The 26,065-nt window shown below is 39.1% G+C and overlaps 1 protein-coding gene across 6 annotated transcripts; it reads left to right on the top strand.

The window, feature by feature from the left end:
• Positions 1-1,072: 1,072 nt before the first annotated feature.
• Positions 1,073-25,280, top strand: LOC18438255 (chloroplast envelope quinone oxidoreductase homolog). Of its 6 annotated transcripts, none has more exons than XM_088870216.1 (6): positions 1,073-1,222; positions 2,749-2,821; positions 3,404-3,531; positions 4,075-4,216; positions 23,332-23,423; positions 24,364-25,280. In XM_088870216.1, the coding sequence occupies exons 4-6, from the start codon at positions 4,174-4,176 to the stop codon at positions 24,547-24,549; spliced, it is 321 nt and encodes a 106-aa protein (XP_088726342.1). In that variant the 5' UTR covers positions 1,073-1,222; positions 2,749-2,821; positions 3,404-3,531; positions 4,075-4,173; the 3' UTR covers positions 24,550-25,280. The 6 variants fall into 6 exon arrangements, with proteins under 6 accessions (XP_088726342.1, XP_088726341.1, XP_088726344.1 ...); XM_088870215.1 differs by having other exon boundaries at positions 3,401-3,531; XM_088870218.1 differs by lacking the exon at positions 2,749-2,821 and having other exon boundaries at positions 3,401-3,531.
• Positions 25,281-26,065: the final 785 nt, after the last annotated feature.

Genomic DNA, 26,065 nt, shown 5'->3' with positions numbered 1-26,065 from the left:
TGATCGACGGTCCATATTCAATCTAAAAAAAGACATATTATGGAAACCCTAGACCTAAATTTCACTATAAATAGGGGTACTCTTTCTCATTTCAACACACATCACTCACCCACAAACTCTATATCTATCTTCCGTAAGGGCTATGCCCTTCTCTCTCCCTACTCTCTTACTCTCTCTCTACTCTCTTATTTTCTCTCTCTCCCTACTCTCTTATTTTCTCTCTCCCTACTCACTTATTTTCTCTCTCCTAAAAAGGATGCTAGGGGGCACGCCCAACATAGACTCTCTCGAGAAAAAGGATCCTAGGGGGCACACTCAACATAGAGACTCTCTCTCTCATGATCTAATCCTAAAAAAGACCTTAAGGGGCACACTCAACAGAGATACTTTATCTTTCTCATGATCTAATCCTAAAAAGGACCCTAGGGGGCATGCCCAATATAGAGACTCTCTCTGGGTTGAGAGGGTTTGAGCCTAATTATTTTTTAGTTAGGGTTTTGTAGAGAAGGTTTTGTAGAGATTTAAGGATGGTTATTTAGTTTGGCCGAAATTAACTTTTTTGGTTCGAGATTGAAGCTAAACCGCTAATACCGCGCTATTGGATGTGGTGACTCAGTGTGGAGTATAAAAGATCCCGTACTATTGGATGTGGTGACTCGGTGTGGGGTATAAAAAGTCCGGTTGAAGTAATCTCTTACATCTTTTCTTTTAATTGTTTGTTCTTTTATTTTATATTTCCAAACATATTAAGTTGTATGAATGGCATCAAGTAGTTGATATTTATTTTATCAATATATTATTTATTTTTAAAATTTTTATTATTTGTAATAAAACCACCTGCTACGGATCTTGTTGCCAAAATTATAAAAAGGTGATTATTAAAAAAAAAAAAAAAGTATTTTCTCGCCATAAGAACACAGGTATGAAACATTATCCGAAACATTATCCTCTTGGTTTCTGATTCGCAGCTTGCCAAAATTATAAAATGGTGATTATTAAAAAAAAAAAAAAGTATTTTCCCGGCATTAGAACACTGGTATGAAACATTATCAGAAACATTATCCTCTTGGTTTCTGAGTGGCAGCTAGGAGGCTTCATCTAAAATTAAAAGCCTTTTCTTCTGCTGTACCTGTTCCTTACTTTCCCTTTGTTAGCCATGGCCGCCAAGCTTATGAAGGCCCTTCGCTACGACCGCTATGGTGGAGGTGCTGAGGGCTTGAAGGTCTCTATCTCTCTCTTATGTTTCTTTTTTCTGAATCAACCCCCTAAATCTTTTTTTCTTCTTACCTAATTTTTCTCCTTTTAGTTGGGTTTTTTCTCTTGAACATTCAATTTTGTGTCTTACATTATATGGTGGATCCTCAGATGTTCTCTGCTTCATTTTTTATTGTTTCACTTAATTTGCATCTTAATAAATTCTTGTCTGATTCTGACTGAGTAGGGGTTTGATGAACTCTGAATTTTGTGCATGTGGAGGTCCCATCCAGATGCACCAAAAAAATTGGTTACACACAAAAAATATTGGGTAAAATGTGTCTGCAATTCTTGGGCATTCGAATTGTCTCTTCTCCTTCAATCTCAGTCTCTTCGTATTCATCTGGGCTTTCCCGACTATACTGTCCTATAGGCTGGGGGACTCGTGGACTCATTTTCCATTATGTAAGTGTGATTGTTAGCAAGGTTTGAAAACTCAACTCAGTTTGGGATGGCCCGTGCCCGAGCCAGTAACTCATGCGAGTCCTAGTGGACTCGCCAGAGTTCTACCATGGTCCACAAAGGGCTTGGGGAAAAGATTAAGAAAATAGGAGAATCCCAAAATAAGAAAATGCAAATGCATGAAAAAACTTAATCAAGAAACACAGATTAATTTGGATAAAAAATGAGGGAGAAATCTAAGCAGTGGCAGATTGGGGTAGGGTTGAACAAGAGAAAACTGCTTTTTGTCCCCCAAAATAATTCAGAACTTTCAGGACAAAGCACTTTGATCCCACAAGCTAGTATGTGGATCTCGTAGAGGGTTTTGAATCATGTTACCAATTCTCAACAGACTTAGATATAAAGTGTGAGAGAAATCAAAGCATTGGCTTTGATCCAACAAAAAGAAAAAACCGAGTTTAACAAAAAAAAGGGGAAAAAACTGAGTTGTCTCTGGTCAAATCTCTCTATTTCTAGGCTTTGATCCAACAAATTAGTTTCGGGATTTTGTAGAGGGTTGAATCACATTCAACTAGAACCAAATTTCAATGAATTTGGATAAAAATGAAAGTGAAATTTAGCTATTGGCTGATTGAAGTGGGGTTAACAAAAAAAACTTATCTTCTCAGAAAAAATGAAGGAGAAAAAGATAAAATCTCAAATGAACTGCTCAAACCTATCAAATTTCGATTGAGTTTGATCAACAATAGGGCTTAATATAGCCCAAACAATATTTCTTCATCAAAACCGCAAAAAATTTACAGCAAGCTGTAAGAGTATCTCAGCAGAACAGGTTAACTACCTGGCAGATATGTACAGCTAATCTCTGCTGGGCACCTGCCAAGGTCGAGAAACTTGGCCAAGACTGAGTCGACTTGGTCATTCTGGTTAATAGTCAATCATGCGTATGTAACTGCTATTTCTGTAATATTTTATACATGAGATCTAGTGTGTTTCCAAGAATTTACTGCAAAATATTGGTGATTTCAAAGCCATCAGTCATTGTTTTCTTTTTAGAAAGTTACTACTGCTCTGTCTGCATGTTGCTAACAGGCAAAGAGTACACGAGCTTCCTTTTAATGGTGGTGAGTTTTACAAGAAGAATTGCCATTAATTTAACCCCAAGGTAATCTAATGTCTGTTGCAAGCAGACATCTTTTGATCTGCCTTAATATGTTACAAAATGTTCAAAAAGGTGAAGGCAGCCACCTAGGTGGCCAGTGGGCAGCCCCCCTTATCTTTTTCTTATCTTATATGTAGAGTAAGAGAGATAGTGCATATGTAGCCGAGTTTGTGAAGGAGAGATCTTGAACAATTGCAGTACATTCTTATTTTTCTTCTTCTAACATGGAGAGAGAGAGAGAGAGAGAGAGAGAGAGAGAGAGAGAGAGAGAGAGAGAGAGAGAGATACCTTGCATTGAACACTCGGAGGTCATCTTCTTTTCTTCTTCTTACATGTACAAAGCGAGTATATGGGTCCATATGTGTCTTTGTGTGCATGTGTGTGAGAGAGAAAGAGAGAGAGGCCTCACATGAAATATTTGGGGGCCATCTTCTTCTCCTTCTTATATGTAGAGAAAGCACATGGGCCCTTGTGTGTGTGTGTGTGAGAGAGAGAGAGAGAGAGAGAGAGAGAGAGAGAGGGGCCGTAAATAAGCCTCAACTTTTCTTTTCTTCTTAATCGTCCTTTTTTTTTTTTTTAAAGGAGGTGGCAGGAACTAGGCGGTTGCCAAGATCAGCCAAGGCGCCCCCACCCAGCCTTGGGCAAGCCTGCCTAGACCAACCCGCCAAGGCCTTGCCTAGGAAGATTGTCGACCAGGCCGCCTACGCAGCCAGGTGGCCAATTTTTTCAATCATCTTGTTATATACAGGAAATTTACTCTTCTTTCCATTGGCTAGTTTGTGTTACTGTCCAGCCTCAGTTTCCAGTAACTGACAGAGATCATCTTACCTCATTATTAAACCTACCCAGGGCCTGAGAGTGGCAATCTAACTGCTTCTTCACTGAATCACCGGCCAACATCTAGAAGTAGTAAATAAATGCAAAGAAACCAAGAAGATTAGTCAGAATGGAAGCTCAAACAAATACTAGTCTCCAGGGGGTTCATAGTCCACTAAACTATTAAAGTGGTTCTTTTCATTCATATATCCTTAATATCTCTGATATGTTCACATTTCAAGATCCTCCTTAGCCTCGCTCGCGATGAAGACTCCAATTATGTTATTCCATGTAGAGGTTTCATGGTGATTTATGTGCCAAAATATTTATTCCTATGCTACAGGAATCAAAGTGGTTAACATTTTGATTTCCAACCCTCGTCACTACTAAAAAGATCATCAAATACTAAGTTACTGTACTTCACCCTTTTTCCCTTGCAGCATGTAGAGATTCCAATCCCCACTCCAAAGAAGAATGAGGTCTTACTCAAATTGGAGGCAGCAAGCCTCAATCCAGCTGATTGGAAATATCAGAAAGGCATGGTACGGCCCTTTTTGCCTGGCAAGTTCCCATTTGTTCCAGGTGAGGGATCAAATCTTTATGCCTCATGGTATTATTTGCTGTATTAGATGTACAATTTCTTACCTTGATTTTTAAGACTGTTACAGCATTTAACAAAACTAGGATGGTATTTGCTATTGGTTTTACTGTTTGTCCAAATTTATGTTACATTGTCTTTGCATTGAGCTTCGATCTGGGACATACTAAAATGGTAGATAATAGGGATGTGTTGGCAGAAATTGAATTATAGATTTGTAACAGATTAATAAGATAGGGGCTGTCACTTGGTGTGACGTTAGAAAGCTCGGATAGTGAGCGCAAGAGCGCTGGTTCGAGTCCTGAGAGTGGCCACTTTGTGCATAAAAAGCCAAGGGTTAGGACCATTTCCAGCCCACTCCTCCCGGGACCCTGCGTAGACTGGACCAGCACCGGGTTATGACCCTTAACAGATTAATAAGATCTTGCTCCTATAAATATTTTAGGCGTTGAGGAAGACAGAGCATACCAAAGCACCTCAAGTGAATCTCAATATACCAGCACCGAAAATTCTTGGTAACATATAAAGAACCTCAAGTGGATGGGTTGGTTTCGTGCTGCAAAAAAAACTCCAACTTCTTAAAGACTCCCTCAAATCTCGGAGTTCTCAACTCCCAGCACAGAAATTTCACGGTCACATGAAAAGTACCTCAAGTGGATGGGCTGGTTTTGTGCTGCAAAGAAAACTCCAAATCTTAAAGGCTCCCTCAAATCTTGGAGCTCTCAACTCCCTGGGAACTTCCACCACCAAAAAGAATCACGGCTGCTCTCTATACAGCAATGGGACTCTTTTGAGGAACTCCTACCTCTCTTCCCATCTGAATTCGAAGCCAGCTCCAGTGTCCTTAAGAAAGAAGAGATCTATTGGGCTTAAAGGGCCAAAGTGAAATGGCTCAAGCTCGGCGATCAATACACAACCTACTTTCACCAGATTGCTAATTGCCATAGGAGGGAGAACTCGATTACTCATTTGAAGGTTGGGGAACATTCCATTGATCAACCCCATCTCATCGAGGCAGCAGCAATCCAATATTTCTTGAATTTTTTCTCTTCCCCCTCTGGCCCCAAGCCAGTTATGGATGACCTCTCCTTTTACTCCATCTCCCCAAAAATTGCTACCTCTTTGGAATTGGCTATCTCTGAGGAAGAAGTATTACAAGCCATTAATGAACTTAGTAGAGATAGAGCTCCAGCCCCCGATGGGTTTCTCGCAGCCCTATTCAAAGTCTTTTGGGACACCCTTAGACTCGACATCAAGGCCTTCTTTTCAGAGTTCTATTCCCGGGACACTACTCATAAGGCCAAGAATGCAACTTCATCGCTTTGATCCCCAAGAGAGAGGGAGCCGTAGGAACTCAAGGATTTTAGGCCTATTAGCCTCATTAAGACCTCGTACAAAATCCTCTCTAAGGTTTTAGCTTCTCGTCTCAAGACTGTCCCTAGTCAAGTGATTTCCCTGTCTCAAGGGGCTTTTGTGAAGGATAGGCAGATCCTTGATGGGGCCCTAGTAGTTCATGACTGTATTCATTCCCGGTATATCTCGAAGTCGCTCGGTTTGGTCATCAAATTAGACGGGGAAAAAGCCTACGACCATGTTGATTGGGGAGTCCTAGATGAAACTTTGGCTCGAATGGGATTTGGGCAATGTTAGCATAGATGGATTCAAGGGTGTATTTCCAACTCCCAATTTTTGGTTCTTATCAATGGCTTCCCCCATGGATACTTCGAAGCTTTGCCAGAGCTTCGGCAAGGGGACCCCCTCTCTCGTTTTCTTTTCGCTATTGTGGCCGGATTTAGTGCCTCAATTTCTCGAGTATAAAATGCAGGCCATCTGTCGGGCTTCCTAGTGACCTCATCAAGTCCCTTTATTTTCTATCTCCAAAATGCCGACGACACTATCCTTTTTTGCAATGCTTCTCACCTTGAGGTCAATTTCCTAATGCTCTTTCTTCAATGTTTCAAGATGGCTACAGGATTTAGGGTGAACCTAGAAAAAACTAAGTTGACCAGGATTTTCCTTGATCGGGCTGTGGTCCGAAAATTTACCGATATATGGGGTTGCACAGTAGAGGAACTTCCTTCTTCATACCTTGGACTCCCTCTTTGCCTCGGCCTTCCTCGAATTCATCTTTGGAGCCCAGTCATTGACAAAGTTGAGAGGCGGCTGGTGTCATGGAAAGGAAGGTTTCTCTCACCGACTGGTAGATTGCTCTTATTAACGGCACAATTTAAAATATCCCCCTCTTCGTCATGTCCCTTTCTTTATGCCATCAGCTGTGGTAGCCAGATTGGAGAAGCTTATGAGATCTTTTCTTTGGCCTGGGGAAGGAGCCCACAAATTTCACTTAATTAATTGGGCTAAGGTGTGTCAACCTAAAGCCCTGGGGCGTCTTGGTTATCCGGAACCTTAGGACCATAAACATAGCCTTGATGGGAAAGTGGTGGTGGCGTTTCACTACCCAACCCAGTCACCTTTGGAGAGAAGTGATCAAGTGCAAATATTGCTGTGATGACCATGAGTGGTTCCCTTCCTGCAGGATGAGAGGTAATTTATCCAGCTTCTGGAGGTCTTTGCTGCATTGCCAACAGCGTTTCCTTAGCCATACCCATTACAGTCCCAGAAGGGGCTCTAGGTTAACTGGTTAAGCTTCTGACATGATACTTGGGTTGGATCTCAGCCCTCAAGGACCAGTACCCCTCCTTCTTCCTCTTAGCTCACAACCCCTCTTCCTCTGTGGCCGAGAGTGTCCCTGGCCCAGATACTGCGAGATCTTGAAACCGAACTTTAGACAACCTTTAGTCGACCACGAGTTCGACCATTTCTTGGAACTCTCAGCCTTGCTTCATTCGCAGTTTCTCTTGCCTGAAGGAGAGAGGAAGTTATATGGTCCCCCACGGGGTCCTTCACTGTTGCCTCCTTTTACATAAGCCTCTCCTTGCTTCCCTCCCCCCTGTGGCCGTTTCCTCCATTGTTGCCATGGATGGAGCTCCTTTCTACCCACCAATATCCAATTCTTTACCTGGTTAACGCTCCATGAAAGGGCCCTTACCCTTGATCAATTACAACGAAAGGGAGTACAACTGCTAAACAGATGCATTATGTGCTGCGCTGCCGAAGAGACCAACCAACATCTGTTTATTCATTGTGAAATGGCCTCGTCGCTCTGGAATGATCACCTCCTCCCCTTTAATTGGCTGTGGGGTAGTCAGTCCCTCATCTCTTCTCTTCCTACCGTTGCACCCCCTGGGGGAATTTTGGGAACCTCCTCTGGAGAGCTTCTATTTCTGCAACCTTATTGGTCATTTGGATTGAAAGAAATAATAGGATCTTTAGAGGCGAGAGGGCCTCTATTTCTTCTCTCATCGAGAAGAGAAGAGAAGATTCACAAAAGCTTCTCCCTCTATTGTTTCACGGATTTTCATCAGCAATGGCAGACTCTTCTCTGCCTAAGGACTTCAAGGATACCACGGGCCTCCCTGTGGAGGCCGCTGTCACCTGAGGTGATCAAACTCAATTTTGACGGTTACTCCCTTGGCAACCTGGGCCCGTCCTGGCGTGGAGGCTTGTACAGGTACTCGGATGGCCTAACTCTCCTTTCTTATGTTGTGCCCATTGAAATGGTAGACTCAACTTATACCGGAGCTATGGCCTTGCTTGACGGCCTCAGAAGGTACAACCTCAATTGGAACTCTCTAGTGCTGGTTGAAGGGGACCCTAGTAACACCATTGCTTGGGTCTCTGGCTCGACTAGACAGTATCTTTGCAGAGATTCATCATCTTTGTTCCTCTATCAGTGTCTCTTGGTTATATATCTATAAAGAATCTAACGCAAAGGCGGATGCTCCAACTAGGGAGGGAGCTAGCCTTAACCCCTCACAGGGGCCTATAGTCCAGCTTAGGATTTCATTTTTGATGTTTATTTCTTGGCCCTTTTAGGGATTTGTAAAGGCCACCCAGTTTTGGGGAAGGCCTAACTGTTTCCTGCTCACGATATTGTACTTCTATACTCTATCAATATAAATAGTCGCTTTTATATAAAAAAAGACATGAAAATAACAAATTAGAGATCCTCTTCCCATAGAACGAAATCCACCAAACTCTCGAATTAGCGTCAGCCTTAGAGTGGATCACAAGTACTGATCCCTTTGAATCAATGTCTTGTAAATTATGGAGTTTAAACATAATTAAAATGTTTCTAATTTTTTACTTGCAAGAACATCCAGTTCTTTTACCTTAAATATTAAAAAAATTCTTACGTCTTCAGATCTATTTTTTACAAAATTAAGAAAATAAAAGAGATATTTATAAAGCTGCCAGATTAGAAATTGCATCTACCATATATGATCTCCTCTAATCCAATCAAACGAGTTATTCAAATTCTTGAATCCAACCAGAGTGATATACACGAAATGGGGTGCTCCTTTAAGGTCCAACTAAGAAAACTGCCAACCTCTTTTTCTCAGGTTATAGAAAATTCAACCTCTTTTTCTCAGGTTATAGAAAATTAAACTTAAAGAAGCTCATTGGAGGTTGTATTATCAGTGAAAAAGATAGAGACAGTGCGCACAAGTAAAAATATCACGCTTGATGCTTCTGACACCTTCCTACACGCCTACGGAAAAGGAAATTACAAGATGACATTTGGGTGCTGTGAATGGCACTAGGATAGATGTATGTTTTCCCCCTTTAGGACCATCTCATGCAAGGTTCTGGCCAAGAGGGTGCTACTATCATGTGGGTTGCTTTTTCACAGCCTTTTCCCCACCCATTTTTTACCAACTCATGAGGTATATGGGAGGGCTTAAATCTATTTAGAACTGCCTCCCTTGTACTAATATGTGCATAGTCATGGATCTTTAATTTTATGTGTATTGTGTGTTAGTAAAGGGTATTTCATAGGGATATGTATGTCTCGTACTGTTGTGCGTATTTTGTAATCGTTGTATACCAATGAAATTGAAAACGAAGTTCTATAGAACAACAATAAGACCAGCCATGATTTATGGGTTGGAGTGTTGGGCGGTGACGAAATAACATATTCATAAAACGAGCATAGTTGAGATGAGGATGTTGAGATGGATGAGTGGCAAGATAAGGAAGGATAGAACTCGGAATGAATACATTCAAGAGAACTTAAGGGTAGCTCCAATAGACGATAAAATGAGGGAAAGTAGTCTTAAGTGGTTGGTCATGTGCATCAGTGACCTAGAACAACACTGATTAGGAGGAGTGATTTGGTTCAAGTGGAAGCCTCTAAAAGGGCAAGGAGAAAGTCCCTAAGGATAGAAGTAATAAGAAAAAATATGGTGACTTATGGTTTGACTGAGGGTGTGGCCCTTGAAAGAGCAAAATGACAGAATAGGATTCGTGTAACCGACCCCATATAGTTGGGATAAAGCTCAGATGATGACTCGTTTACCTATTCTCTGTGTGTGTAGGAGCATATTTGCACATAATGTTCCAAAAAATGTTGGGTAGCGCCTAGGCAGCCGGGGGCGGGGATTGTCCAGGCCGCCTAACGTGTAGGCTGTTCTTGGCAGCCCAATAGAATAAAAGGCATGGGATATCTGACATGTCTAACTGTTTAGGGTTAGATTTTGGGTAAAAAATTAAAACATACATATTGAAACATATAACACATTAATGATGCATAATATGTAGTCCATCCATAATTCCATACATTTCAAATTAAAAAATCAAACTTCAAACTTCAAACCATTAGACATTAGAGTATTAGACCATACTCCATAAGTCCATACCATAATCTAAAGTCCATACACTCCATTGTCCATACGCATAGTAAAAATAGGAAAATATAATCCAAGACGGCAAGACATCGATTCATCTCAAGAAAAGGAAAGAAATAGCACATAGGAGTTAGGACATATCAATTGTCCATAGTCCACAACTCCACATACACTCCTTCATACTCAATAAGTCCATATCCATAGTCCATACATAGTTACAAATTGACAATTTACACACAACCAAGAGGAGGAAAGAAAAATGAAAGAAATAGACTTGAAGACTCTAAAGAGTCTTCACTCTTCAGTCATCACTCATCATCAGAAAAAGCAGAGTTAGCTGCATCATATGGATCGGAGTCGAACCCATTATCATCGGAATCATCTCCCTTCTAAATATAGTGGTCGTCTTCCTATCTCTCTTTTGAATCTGCTTCTGCTTCCTCCTCTTCCTTCTCCACCCTCGTCCTCTGGGAGGTAGATCTAGTGGCGCTAGGAGGGTCGGCTGTTGTCCCTGAAGCCTCCATGACCATATCTCATGTCAATCCTTCATGCCCCTGAACCTCATCATCATCAGCCTACCACTCCATAGCTTTATCCTTATTTTTTTATTTGAAGGGGTCTCTCTTATCCATAGCTATTGAAGGCAAGAGTGGGATTGATTCGGGATTCGCCGAACCGCCCTATAGTGGAAGCTCTCTGGGATTAGGATCTACATTCGTACGAGGAACAAGACAAGGAGAAAGATCCTTAGGTTTATGGGAGCGAGATCTGAGGTCAATGGGTTCGATGTTTTGACTAGCATGAATCTAAGCTCCACTATCCAAAACAATGAGGTTGCAAGTATAGCTAGTACAAGTTCCCTTGGTAAAGGAATCGAGGTTTACGTATGTCATATAACGGGGTTCCTCCTGTTCTAATGTCGAGGTTCTTAAAGTATAAGAATCAAGGTCCCTAGCTGATTGGCCTCGAGGTGTGCAAGTGCCATTTACTAGGGATCCCTTATCAAGTTCCCCATGCCCTTAACAAAGGATATATTTCTTTTTACGTGAATAACAATAAATTAATTATGTCGCTCTATAAGTCGGTCTTTCTTATGACTACTACATCTTCAGGCCATGACACAAGTTTGACATGCACCATTCCCTTTGAGCCCCCGGCAACCCAGAATCCTACTACTCAAGAGTCATCTCCTTCTAATGTAGTCTCCTCTGCTTCCATTGTTTCTCAAAGACTGGCTCTTCGAAGGGGTAAAAGGACAAGATGAACTACTCTCTCCCTCTCTCTCTCTCTCTCTCTCTCTCTCTCTCTCTCTCTTTAACTAACATAAAAGAAGCTTTTTAAAGCTTGAAATGAATGTATATATTCTCATTTCGCAACTATAATCAGATTTAAGACTCTAAAACAACATCATAAATATAAGATTGTAAATGAAATATATATTCTCACAATTAAGAGGAATAGCTTACACAATAGGACTTAATAAAACAATGAGTCACTCTAAACTATATCTAGTTCAAATTAAGAATCTAAAATAATGGAACTTCGTACTATGCGAAAAAGGGGTTAGATTTTAACATCATGGAACTTATGATTCCTAAATAATGGGAATTTTGGACAATGGCAATATGTAACCTAATATCATTCGTAAATGAAAGTAGAACCCACAAACATGGAACCCAAGATTTTAATGTATGAAAACCTTAGACCATGGTTGATGGGAACGGGGATACTGGATTCCACTGATGAATGGAATGTAGTCCCCTTTTTTGGGAGCGAGATCCCAAAATCGAAGAAATGGGGTCCCTACAAGATCCCTTTTAGGAATCATGGAATCGAGGTTCCAGAGCGGGATCGTTATCCTACCCACAAGGTTCCCTTAACTATGCGCTTATCTCTCTTAGCAAACAACTCCTTCGAGAATCGATATACTTCACATAAACTAGGTCATTGATCCTCTTTGATTCAAGCAATGTTTCTTTTCTTTGTATGAATCTGATAAAATCAAATGAAACTAATTAATATAATACCACAAATTTACAATTGACATAGCAATCAATAATTACTAACTACTAACGACTAAGGTATTAATACAAAGTAGTAAATTGTAAAGTAATAAGGTAAACTAAATTACCTTCTCAAAAGTACTCCAATTCCTCTCATTGCCAGATGAGATAGTGATTAGGCTCAAGACCTGAATGGCCAACTTTTGTGAATTTGGAGCACCACACCCATGTTGGCTCCACCAATTGGCTGCAAATTGATTATGAATTACAATTATATATGAAATATAAAAAACAAACAACAAACATGAAACTTGAACTTGAGGAACTTAAAAATATTATTACCTGGATCAATTTTGGTCCTTTGCTTCACCACCATTCGACTCCCAAAAGACTTCAATGCGCACTTGTAACTTACTAGCTTATCAGTGCATATAATGCCTTGAATATCCTGATTAGGGACAAGCACGTCCAAACATTTATTAAATCCAATCATAATTGTGTCATTTGTATATATATCCTTATCATCATAATAAAAGCTGGATTCAAACAATAATCAGCTACATGCAATAGTGGATGTAGCTGCCTATCCCACTTCTCATCAATAATCTTCCAAACTGGCTCATAGCAGCTCACATCATCATCTAAATTACGCTCTCTCTCTCTCTTGCACTTGTCCATTGCCTCATAAATTAGCCTATAGAGGGCTTGTCACTATCAACCATGCAGAGGACTTTGACAAGCGGAAAAAAAAATACCTTAAGGGCTAAGGCCCACTTGCATGCTCTCTAATCATCCGAGGTAAACATTTGACTCAACTGGGCTCTCCTCAAATGTATACTATCTAGGCATAGGTATCAGGTAGCAAATCTCGTGACCCCGACCTCACAATCTAGTTCTTCTTTGTAAATCTTTGCATTATGTTGAGGGTGATGGTGTGGCTATAAGTGAAGGCTATAACTGACCTAGCCTTCTTAAGTGCACCTAAAATATCTCTCAAACGGCCAAGAGCCTCAAGCATGAGATTTATATCATAGTTGTTCGAAACGCCTGGGAACCTGAATCGTTATAGGAACCGGAATCGCGGAATCGTCGCCGGCTAGAAGATTCTTGTCTTAGGAATCATTGTCCGTACAATAGGAATCGTGGGGAACAAAGTTCCTAGTTTTTGAGAATCGTGTTTTGACTGAAATAGATCCAAGTTTCATCCACATGGAATTGAGATTCTGTCCTCCTTGGAACCGACACTCTAGGAGTCAAAATTCATAAATATGCAGAATCTAGTTTTTGACATCTATGGAATCGAGTTTTTGACATATGTGGAACTAAGATGTGTTGCTGTTTCGAATCGTGATTCTAACATATTTGGAATTGATTCTAACATATTTGGAATCAAGTTTCTCAAGTATATGGATTAGAGATCCATGCCAGTTTGAGATGGAGATTTACAAGAATATGGACTATGAAATGCATTTGACGATCCCTACTAGGAATTGAGATTTTATTTTTATGGAGAAGGAAGCCCCAAGCAAGTCTTGAGCCTTATCAACTTTAGAACCTATATTGGATGTCTCTTATTAGAAGGTTTCCGAAATTGTAAAGTGATTGTGTTGACTATTGAATTTACGGTCATTATATATAAAAGATAAGTATTTTGACATTGTGATTTTGACTTCATTATTATAAAGACAATAGGATTATGTCTACGTCATGGTTTTACTTTCAATTGTATGTGTTGTATTTATCAGTTACATTTTAAATTTAAAGTAAAAGGCGTCTAGGGTGGCACAAGTAAAATAATGAAAACCTGCAACCACTAGAAGCATTCGAAGGAAGATTTCTGCTCCAATTTCCTTTAGGAATCCACAACCATCATAGACATTGGAAATTATGTACTTTGAATTGGTTTTTTTTTTTTCTTTCATACTTTGAATTTATTTAGTTTTGAATCAAGATTTAATCCTTGTTAGAATCCAGATTCGATATATTTGGGAACGTCTACCTACAATTTATGGGTTCAAGTTCCTAAAGATGTATCAGATCGAGATTCCAAAATTAAGGAATCGAGTTTCCTTGGTTCCGAAAAATGGTTTCTAAAGATGTGCTGAATCAAGATTTTGAAATTGAGGAATCGAGTTTCTTTGGTTCCAAAAATTGGTTTCTATGGAGATTCCTTAATGGAAATGCAGAATCGGGTTTCGAAATTGGAATCGCGAGGTTAATGGAGAGATTTTGGTAATTATGGTTTATACAGTGTGTTGTGCATGGTGTTCAAAAGATACTAGGGTAGGATATGCGCAACAAATTTGCAGCAACAACATTAGGAGGAGCATTATACAAGTACTTTTCTGCCCTTCTCCATCACTTTAAATATGTAATAGGCATCATGGTTATTATCAGAAACATCAGTAGACCTCAAAAAAATTGTCCCTAAAGTACAATTCACCAATAAATTCATCTGGCTTATTCTCTTCTTATCACTCCAAGTATCAGTCATAACATAAATTCTATATTGAGCTCATGCATCCTTTTGTGGCTTTACAATCTCCCTCTTGACATTCACCTCTTATTTCGAAAGAGGCTCTGAAAGCTTATATGCGGTTGAGGGCTTTATCCCAGGCCTAAATTGGCCAATTACCTTTACCAAAGTGTAGAAGCTGCTTAGGCGAGCGGTATTTAAAGGAATGCCCGCTTCATAAAACCATGTAACAATGTATTGTGCACTTCTCTGTCTCTTTCTCTCTTTCTTTCTCTCTCTCTCTCTCTCTTCTTGATGCTATTCTCAATAGTTGTTTGCTTCTTTGTTTTCTCTCCTACAACCTCAGGGTCAGGCCGGGGAAAAAAACAATCGATAGGCCCCCTAGACCGAGGGCTCTCAGGTCCCCCACCCTCAGAACCAACTACAACTTTCTTTCCCTTCCCCCTAATCTTGGATACAAGCTGCTTCACCTCTTCACACCTCTCCTTATCATTATCATCATCATCGTAATTGACATGAATGCCAGACCTAAGCTCTGCTACGGATGCCTCACTTTCCTCTTTTTTTCTTTTTTACTATATTCACATGATTTTTTATCTCCTCTCTAATAGCATCAACAACTTTTTTCCATGGGGCAACACCCCCCTTGATACCGGCAATATGTTTCTTAACCGGTTTATAACCCCCTTTGTATCCTTCTTACAAATAATTGCGTCTTATGCAATTTTTATCTAAAGAATTCGGGTTATAGTCATATTTCCAACCTGGATCACCACTTCTATTAGATTCCGAAGAAGACATCTCAAAATAATACGGGTCATCTAAAAATGAAAACTTTCTACTAACCTTGATTGCTTGGTCTTTAAACTTCCACCTTTGAGATGTTTTCCAATCTCAAAATTTTCTAAAAACCCCTCTAATAATCCTAAAAGTCTCCAAAACTAAATCTAATCTCAGTGGATGATATTTGGATCAATTTCTAGTAACTTTGAGAAACCCTTCGATCCTATGTAAATCACAAAATACTAAGTTTTTTGAGATTTCTCGCTCTCAAAAATAGTTCAAATGGGGTTTAGGTTGGATATGAACCTAAACCCTTTCTTTTACATATCTTTAAAAAAACGTTGCCACTCAACAAGGGGCATTTTTTCTCCTTGGTGGGGTGCAAACCTTGGGTGGCCGCCTAGGGCTGGTCGCTGGGTGCCTTGCCCCAGGCACCTACGCAGTTGCCCAGGGACAAGCCGCCAATTTTCTCGCCGCCCAGGCTTGGGCGAGGCGCCCAACCCCCTTGACCCTCCTAGGTGCGTGGGCTTTAGGTGGGCCACTTTTTGAAACACTACTGACACACTCCCATGGCGACCTATCTAGGGAGATTTGTCTGACCCCAAAGGTGTCAACCGAGCACCATTTTCTCTTTTCTTAAATGGAAAACCTATATTCATAGCATTTTCTCACTTCTCAAAGTAACTCATTGTTTAAGGTTCCTGACCTTGAATAGAAGCACTTTGGGCATTTTTTATAATATTTTTTGAGGAGGTACATGTTTGATCATCATCATCATCATCATCATAATTAAAGCCTTTTCCCAACTAATTGGGTCGGCTACACAATTCTGGTCCACCATTTTGCTTTATTAAGGGCCATAACTTCAATGAGGCCATAAGTCCCCATACTTTATGGGCCTACCTCTTTTCCTTTTTGAGCCTTCCATAACTAACTCACTCCTACCAATAGGTGTTGTAATGGGTCTGCGCTGCATATGGCTAGCCCACTTAAGTCTACTTTCTCTCATCTTATCGCTTACTGGTGCCACACCTAAATTCTCCCGAATGTATTCATTTTAAATTCTATCCCTTCTTGTCTTGCCACTCATACATCTCAACATCCTCATCTCACCTACACTCATTCTATGGGTATGTTGTTTCTTGACTGCCGAACATTCCACCCCATAAAGCAAAGCTGGTCTCATATATGTCTCTTCAACTTCAATGGTATACAACAATCGCATAAAACTTCTGTTCCACATCTCCACCTCGCCCACCCAGCTCTAATTATATATGTGACATCTTCCTTAGTCTCTCCATTTTCCTAAATTATCAACCCAAGATATCGAAGGAGGTGCCGGTGTGAAATACAATTTAAAAATAAATGCTGTGATGTTTTGGCCCCATTAATGATTTTATAAGCGGTTAGGGTTTGTCTAGTGTTAACAACCCCTCAAAATACAAAGGTTAACACTAAAATGAGTTGTGATGGGTGTATTTATCAAAAATCATTACTTTTTGTTTTAAAAATTATTTTGATAGGCAACTTAATCATTAAGTAATGGTAAAATTAAAATTTTTACAAAATTATAATGGTATTTTAGAATTTAATGTCCTAGAACTTTATTTGTATAGTACAACTTCACTCCTAATGAAAATGACAAAAATTCCCATTCTTTTAGTGATATTTACACAAACACCCTTGATGAGTAAGTCATCACAAAAAGTAATTTTTTTTAAACCTGAAACCACATAGTTAGTAAATCCACCCTTCACAATTCACTCTAGCATTAATCTTTGTGATTTGAAGTGTAGTGAATTATAGGTTGCCCCTATATATATATATATATATATATATGGGAATGATTTCATGCAACCGTTGTATAGTAATATGATGCAACGACTTTAAAAAACCATCTTATGGCCATTTGTTTGATCCAAATTTTGAAATATATACTCTTTTCATTCTTATGAACAATCACAAAACAAGAAAAAATTGAAAACACAACCTAAAAAGTATTTTTTTAGCCCAATTAACATATGCCGTTCATTTTGGTGAGATGCTTAGATCTAGGCCTTAGAAGGATTTTTTCATTTCCAATTTTTTTGGATGGCCTTATTATCATTAGATGAACAATGTTAAAAAAAAAAAAAAAGATTTTGAGTTTATAAAGGCTAAGATCTTGAAATTCACAAAATGAATGGTCTAGATTTGTTTTTGGAGGGGACTCATTTTGACCATATCTAGGGTTCAAATTGAACTTTTTTTTTCGGGGGGGATTGATTATTGAGATGAAGAGAGTGTGTGTGCAAAATTTGAGGTCATACAAATACCACAAACATGGTTTTCTAGAAGTGTCGTTGCATTATAGTATGATACAACCGTTGCATTCGATCATTGCGCATATATATATATATATATATATATATATATATATATATATATACATATATATACTCATGAAACCCTATAGGTTACATTTAGAAATGGTGTGAATTGTAAAAGTTACTTTAGTTACATAAGAGTATTTTTGTTATTCGGAAGGGAATTGTTGATATTCTCATTAAATGGCAAAGGTTGTTTTTGTTATCTAAAGTAGGACTTTTTTATAATTTTCACAAAAAGGCAAGGGCATTCATATTAATAAATTACCTACGAGTTCTACTTCATAATTATCCTTGTCTTTTAGTGAATATCTCAGCAATACCCTTTTCAATGACAAAAGCTTGCTCATTTTGTAGCCATGGAACAAAGAAAATGGCAGCTAAAGTAATTTTGACGGTTCATACCCCTTTTTTAAATGTAACTTATAGGATTTCATGGGGTGTGGGAATTTTGCATAGTTCCTCTAAATCTAGTTAAGCTCTAAATATAAACTTTGTAACCACTACAATGACATCGAATCAGTAGTATTCACTTAGGAATAACCATAGTGCTCTACACTTAACATTTGTGGACACTAACAAAAATACCCCTTCTGCAATATTAAGATCACTTATTGAATCCCCATACCATGTCTACAAGCCCATTTAAAAGATTTGTGCATGAGAGTAGAGGTGCATACCACCAATAGTGTCCTAAGTGCTTCAAGGGGTTTGGGGAGTGCTTGATGGGTCTCACCGTGATAGAGGTCACCACTCCGTATTGTCCCACAAGCTAATGGGCCCCTTTATAAGTGGATGATGACCAACCCTAGTGAGAACGTAACTTATGCTATATGCATTTGGTTTGTTGTAGCTAGGAATGACAAGGAAGATGAGTTGTTAGTGAGTGTAGAGTTTGTCAACTATCAAACAAATGCATCAACCTCATGTCCACGTTTACCATGCTAAACCATTTTCTGAACTAATCAAATTTTCTTTCATCCAACCTCTTGGCAAACATATTTTCCACCCGCCCACCATTAGGGTTGGAAATGAGATCCACCTCTGCTTCCTACACCTTTACTAACAATTTGGTGGCATTCTTCTAGATCCTATCATGTATATCTGCAATGACCAGGTTATATTCAGACATTATATATGGTTCATAGACTCATATTATGACACAAAGCTTTCATGATTTTTCAGCTATTCACCAAATCTGTAAACCAAATCAACCAATTCGTGACAAAACAAGTTGCAGTTGCAACCCTATGCCTTTAGTGGATTATAAGGCTGCCTCTTTTTGCTTATTGCTGCTCCATGAAACACCCCTGCTGCCCAATGAAATGCAACGACCTGATACGAACATCCTATTAGTGGATGTTGGCGTAACCCCCATTTAATGCCCTCACATCCTGAAATCATTGCCCTGCCTTTAATATGCCAAGCTCCACATTCTCACATCAAATCTTATGAAACTTCCATTTGTATGTGCAATTTGTGGCTTCTATGCAAACTGAACATCTGTGCTAACTGCACCAGGAATGAAAACCAGCAGGTGGTTAAGATGGGGTACCTTTTTCTTGTTGTTTACAAGCCAATAACCTTTGGAGAAATTTACATACGGACCTTAATTGGAGGGGGGGGGTCCATTATAAAATGGGATCACACTTATCCTAAATTACGGGCGGCACCTCCCCTCGCGGCGTTTTTTTTCCCCCCAAGTTACCCCCCCAAGTTACCCCCCCATCTGGTAATGCGAACATCGGACATATGGGGTTTATATCGGGCAAAGCAAAACAGCTATCCGGTATTTGAAATATCGGACAACTATTTGCTATCCCTAAAACCAGCAAGCCCTCTCTCTCTCCAAACATTGTGACTCTGCATTTTTTTTAAAACAATCTCCCTCAACCCTTCTCTCTCTCACGCTCTCTCAGCCCAAACCATCTCTCTCTCTTCCATAACCCATCTCTCTCCCCTAACCTTTACTCCTTGGCCCTATGTATTTTCCTATTGTAAGGTTATTTGGGTAAGCGTTGATCTTTCTTTCTACGATTCTCTGTCTTTGGCTATTATTATATGGGTTTGGGATGCAAAAGTTCTTTTTAAAGCTTTTGGTTTGCAAACGGTGGGATGCAAACTTTCTTTTACGCTTTTGCTTTGCAAATGGGTCAATGTAAGGGTTTGCAAATGAAATTTCTAATGAATGCAGTGGGTGTTGTGTTTTGAGGACTTTTAATCTTAGAATGGTTATTGGTCCAATAAGGTTAGGGGAGAGAGTTGGGTTATGGGAGAGAGAGATGGTTTGGGGGAGAGAGAGCATGAGATAGAGAAGGGTTGAGAGAGATTATTTTAAAAAAATTCCGAGTCATGATGTTTGGAGAGAGAGGGTTTGCTGGTTTTGGGGATAGTAGATAGTTGTCTGGTATTTCAAACACTAGACAACTGTTTTGCTTTACACGGTATAAACCCCACCTGTCTGGTGTTCGCAGTACCGAATAGAGGGGTAACCTGGGGTAAACAAACCCCGCGAAAGGGGGGTGCCGCTCGTAATTTGAGACAAACGTAATCCCATTTTGTAATTGACCCCCCCGCCTCCTCCCCAATATGGTCCGTATATAAATTTCTCTAACATTTGATGTCATTGTAGAAGAATGACTGAGAGAGTATTTAAGTACTCCCAATAATTTCACTTCCATCAAAGAAACTCCTTAATAAACCATCTTTTACATTTTTATAAATAGATTCCCATGAGCTTATTTGCCGGTATTCTTTCAGTTTTATTTTATTTCCCATGTGCCCATATCCTGTCTTTGAACAAACCCACATCTCTTGTGTGGGTCAGGGTTGTAGCTAGAGACCTGTATCTATTGCGACATAAATATTCACATGGATTCTATTTATGTGATGATACTTCTTCGGAAATCACTTTCTTTGTTGTTTTTGCAACTTCTCCACTAATGTCCAAATACTGAACTGTGGCATGCACATCATAAAATTAGTCATATTCCTAGATGTATGATCATCTTATCTTGATTGACATGAATATTTATATACAGCTTGATAAATTAACTTCTCTATTAGACTAAAGGGAATGGTTTCTATACTTCCCCTACTGCATAGAAGACATATACTTCACCCGTCATCCAACTGTCTAATTTAGATCAAGTGAGCCACTGACCGTTTGATCAGATGTGACAACTCAAGAGTGTTTTATTTTTAGGTTTTGTTCTACATATTGTATGAATATTAAATTTGGTAAGTTTATCATATCAATGGGGTGCACCTAAAAAAATATTAAAATAATTTCTCGATAAAATATAATGACCAAAATACCCTTTGAAAATATCAGGGGTCTTTTGGTTATTTTATTTTATTAGGAATATTTTTTTATATTTTTTATAGATGCGAGTTTAATAGAGGAGTGGAAGCCCAAAATTTGGTGTCAAAATACTTTATAGAAAAAATATTAAAAATTAAATAGTGTAGAGACGTGAAATTGTGATTGGGGCTATCTCAACCGTCCATTCAAAATAGACGTTTGATAAGGGGAAGTATATAAGTTTTCTGCTCTAGGGGAAGCATAGAAAGCTTGCCTGAGACTAAAACGCAAGTTAACGATACATCAAATAAAAGTCTCTCACCCCAACCACTCCCTCCCTCCCTCTCAACTGACATGCGCACCGGATAGCAGATAGTTGTCCGGTATTTCAAACACCGGACAACAATTTTTCTTTGCATAGTATAAACCCCACCTGTCCGGTGTTCGCATTACCGGACAAGGGGGAAACTTGGGAAAAAAAAGCCCCCGTGAAATGGGGGTGCCGCCTGTAATTTGGGACAAACGTGATCCCATTTTCAAATTGACCCCCTCTCTCCCCCCCCCCCTAATATGATCTGTACATATATTTCCCTAACATTTGATGTCATTGTAGTAGAATGACTCAGAGAGTATTTAAGTACTCCCAATAATTCCACTTCCATCAAAGAAAATCCTTGATAAGGCATCTTTTACATTTTTATAAATGGATTCCCATGAGCTTATGTGTAGATATTCTTTCAATTTTATTATTTCCCATGTGCCCATATCCTGTCTTTGAACAAACTGACATCTCTTGTGTGAGTTAGGGTTTTAGCTAGAGACCTATGTCTATTGCGACATAAATATTCACATGGGTTCTATTTTTGTGATGATACTTCTTCGGAAATCACTTTCTTTGTTGTTTCTGCAACTTCTCCGCCAATGTCCAAATACTGAACTGTGTGGCATGCACATCATAAAATTAATCATATTCTTAGATGTATGATCATCTTTTCTTGATTGACATGAATATTTATATACAGCTTGATAAACTAACTTCTCTATTAGACTAAAGGTAACGGTTTCTATACTTTCCCTACTGCATAGAAGTCATATACTAACCCCTCATCCAGCTGTCCAATTTAGATCAAGTGAGCCATTGACCTTTTGATATAGATGCGACAATTCAGAGTATTTTATTTTTAGGTTTTTTTCTACATATTGTATGAATATTAAATTTGGTACGTGTCATCATATCAATGGGGTGCACCTAAAAGAAATATTAAAATAATTTCTTGATAAAATATAATACCTAAAATACCCCTTGAAACTATCAAGGGTATTTTGGTAATTTTATTTTATTAGGAATATGTTTTATTTTTTATTTTTTACAAATGTGCGTTTAATAGAGAAGTGGAAGCCCAAAATTTGGTGTCAAAATACTTTATAGAAAAAATATTAAAAATTAAATAGTATAGAGACGTGAAATTGTGATTGGGGCTATCTCAACCGTCCATTCAAAATGGACGTTTGGATAGGGGGAAGTATATAAGTTTTCTGCTTTAGGGGAAGCATAGAAAGCTTGCCTGAGACTAAAACATAAGTTAACGATACATCAAATAAAAGTCTCTCACCCCAACCACTCCCTCTCTCCCTCCCTCCTACCCTCCCTCCCTCTCAACTGACATGCGCGCACAGACATCAGTAGCGGGGCCGAAGAAAGCCGAGGCACCGACAGAGAATGGATCTGACTGGTTATGTTTCTGCCTCTCTGTCTCAGTTATGTTAGTGTCCATGTAGTGCAAAGCACAGGCCACGGATTATGTATATGATGTGGTGCTGCAATTCTGATTTTCATATAAAAATAAGTAGCATTTATCTATTTGACCTGTCTTGGGTATTTTAGTTGTAGGGATTGTATGCTGTGAGACTATTTATGTTTGGTACAAGGAGGTCACAATAACTTCTGGCCATTGGATGTGAAATCCAATAGATGGTCTATTTTGAACTTTGTGTGTAAACAATGAGACATTTTCAACCACCCGATTTCAAATCTAACGGTCAATAATGATTGTGACATTCTTGTATAAAAAATAAATGGTCCCATTGTATACATTTCCCTAGTTGTATGTTTAACAATAACTCAAAATTATTATCTGTGTCATCCTCACGTGTATATCCTCTGCACTGGTTGCACAGGCTATTTCTGGTGCTTTAGATTAAAACCAATATTTCTTTTGGCATGCAGTTGAACGTACTTTATGCCTTTCAGTCTGACATTATGTTTTTCTCCTCCTTTTATTTTCTCGTGATTATTACAGCTTCTTAGATGTATTTCCTTCATCCATACTATTTCATAATTTGACATATTTAAATCTCAAAGAGTGCTAGTATTAAATGTTTGAAGCAATTATCTGATGCTTCTTTTCTATACTGCACAGTTACAGATGTTGCTGGTGAGGTTGTTGAAGTTGGTTCCGGAGTCCAGAATTTCAAAGTAGGCGACAAAGTAGTGAGCATGCTAAACGTCATAGTGAGTGAACATGACCTTCACTGCATGGTCAAGCTTTAATACATAGTAATAGTATCTTAGCCTTAATCCATTATGAAGCAATTACTAAGGAAAATATCACCATGCACATCCTGTAGTATGATGTGTAATATGCATCTGTAGCATCCACCATCAGTTCTGAAAACCGACCATGAAGATGATGCCTAGCTCCAATGTTGGATACTCACGCAAAACTACAGTTCTTTTCTACTTCCAACTGGAGAACAGATATATTATACCCTATTCAAGATGTATGTGTTGTACTTTCCCATTGTTACAAACATATTTGATTGCTGCCTTTGCTGATTATTTTGTTATTCTGAATATATTTGGTTATCCTAAGGAAAATCTGTTTTAAGTATAGCATTGAGATTATGACACTGTAAGCCTAGTAGACCACTTTCTGTTGATGTTTTTTGAAAAGTACCCCGTCTATTGTGTCTTTCCTATGTTTGTGGATATATTACGGTAATCCAATAGATTAAGGAAAACCTGCAGTTAATTGGATCATCAATGCCAATTAAATAAAGAAAGTACACAAGTCATAAGTCATCACCATCTAACAAATGGGTGGATGGTGTTGAAGAGAGTGGGACCCACCACTCAGGTCATATCATGCACTGGTGGGTCCCACTCACTGTCTGTTGCCTTCAACCTTTGATTAGACATTGATGACATTTATGACCAAAGATTTTCTATGGTCAAGTAGATCAAAGCACTATCTCATTCGACAAGTGGATTAAAGAATGAACCCACCCTCGCCATCCTTTCCATCATTTATCAGATGGGAATGACTTTATTGGCTGTTGTTCCCATAAACCCATTGGATAATAGCATAGATAAAATTGGATTATAGTATACTCTCTCATCCCGTTGTTCATCAAATCTGATTCCCAAGTTGTGTGGGATTACTGAGAGGCAGAATGGAGGTGGGCTTGCAGAATATGCAGTGGCGAGTAAGACCATGACTGTGAAGAGGCCACCAGAGGTGTCAGCCTCAGAGGGCGCCGCCCTACCCATAGCTGGCGTCACAGCGCTAGAAGCACTTACTAAGGCTGCTGGTCTAAGCTTGAAAAGAGTAGCACCAATAAAGAGAGAAATGTGTTGATAACTGCTGCGTCAGGTGGGGTTGGGCACTTTGCTGTTCAATTAGCAAAGCTTGGCAACATTCACGTGACCGCCACATGTGGTGCCCGCAACATAGAGCTGGTTAAGAGCTTGGGGGCTGATGAGGTGATTGATTATAAGACCCCGAAGGTGCTGCCCTGAAGAGCCCATCAGGCAGAAAATATGATGCTGCTATTAGCTGTGCGACTAATATCCCATGGCCTACTTTTGAGCCAAACTTGAGTGAGAATGGGAAAGTGATCTATATAGCACCTGGTCCAATGACTTTCTTAACTTATTTTATGAAGAAATTGACGTTTTCCAAGAAGGTGCTTGTGCCTCTGTTGGTGTCACCCAAGGGTGAGAACTTGGAGTGTATGGTGGGCTTGGTGAGAGATGGGAAGATAAAGGCTGTGATTGATTCTAAGTTTCCACTGGCTGAGGCGAAGGAGGCGTGGGCGAAGATCATGGACGGGCATGCTACTAGGAAGATCATTGTAACTTCGGAGTAGAGGGAATATTGGGTAGTGTGATGTGGGATGGTTTATCTGTGTATTGAGGGTGTGTTGTTTTAGCTTGTTTGTTTTACCTTATCCTGCACGATAGTTGCTCGAGTGTATATTTTTTGAAACCTGATTAACTAATTCTCATGAAGCCCTTTTGGCATGAACTTATGTATTAGAGTGGTGTACATGCATCCTGTGGATATTAATTGATAAGTTTATACCACAATGTATGTCCATTTTTACATGTACTGTATGGGGCATCGAATGATTATGGACTATATACTAGGTATAAGCAAGGACTATGCTTGAGAAACATTATATGTGCATCAAGGGGCTTATGCTACCATATAAGTCCGTTAGCCAAGTGGGGTTAATTTTTGCCTGATATCGGAAAAAAAAGAAGGCAATTGTATACAATGAGGTCATTTACCTTTAGTAGAAAGAGGGTCACAATTACTTACAGATGTGAAATCCGTAATTTAGGTGTGGTTTAAAATTTGAGAAAATTTCTTTTGAATTTTGAGCTTAGTCAATAGAATAGATGCAACTATTTAATTAATTTCACGTCTAATGGTGAAGATTAATTGGGACCGACATTTTTAGTAATTATATATACTAATTAATAATAAATAGTTTATGGATCCAATAAAGCTCACGTCTCTCGAAATGGTTCGCCTTTTCTTTATGATTTCGTTGTTTTACACACGCATGTATAAAAGCCAAATGATTCTTAACATGTGTACGTCATGCATAGTCCATCTTATATATAAAGTTGAAGGAGAGCAAAGTTTTGGTGGATTGATAAGAGACCATATGGGCATTTTATTTGTTCATATTTTGGCCCTTGCGGTGTCACTACTTTAACGAAACCGAAGCTAGAGGTCTTTTGGAAGGGGTTAAACTCTTGTCAATGATTGAGGGACAAAAGATCATAGAAGGGGGATTCAGAGAGAAAATGAGGGAAGGGGAAGCTGGGAACAGTTCTGTCTGAGAGTGGCTTGCCCCTTATCA

The sequence above is a fragment of the Amborella trichopoda genome, chromosome 6 (genome assembly GCF_054954075.1).
Source record: "Amborella trichopoda isolate Santa Cruz 75 chromosome 6, AtrichopodaSantaCruz75HAP2 v2.0, whole genome shotgun sequence".
Lineage (NCBI taxonomy): Eukaryota > Viridiplantae > Streptophyta > Magnoliopsida > Amborellales > Amborellaceae > Amborella > Amborella trichopoda.
Note: the sequence above shows the minus strand (reverse complement) of the source record. Positions and strands in the feature narration are given on the sequence as shown.

Bases quoted from the DNA above. Each gene is read 5' to 3' on its own strand.
- LOC18438255 (XM_088870213.1), top strand. From the start codon at position 1,157: ATGGCCGCCAAGCTTATGAAGGCCCTTCGCTACGACCGCTATGGTGGA. The intron at 4,217-23,331 runs GTGAGGGATCAA...TATACTGCACAG, and splicing joins CAAGTTCCCATTTGTTCCAG to TTACAGATGTTGCTGGTGAG. The intron at 23,424-24,363 runs GTGAGTGAACAT...ACTGAGAGGCAG, and splicing joins TGAGCATGCTAAACGTCATA to AATGGAGGTGGGCTTGCAGA.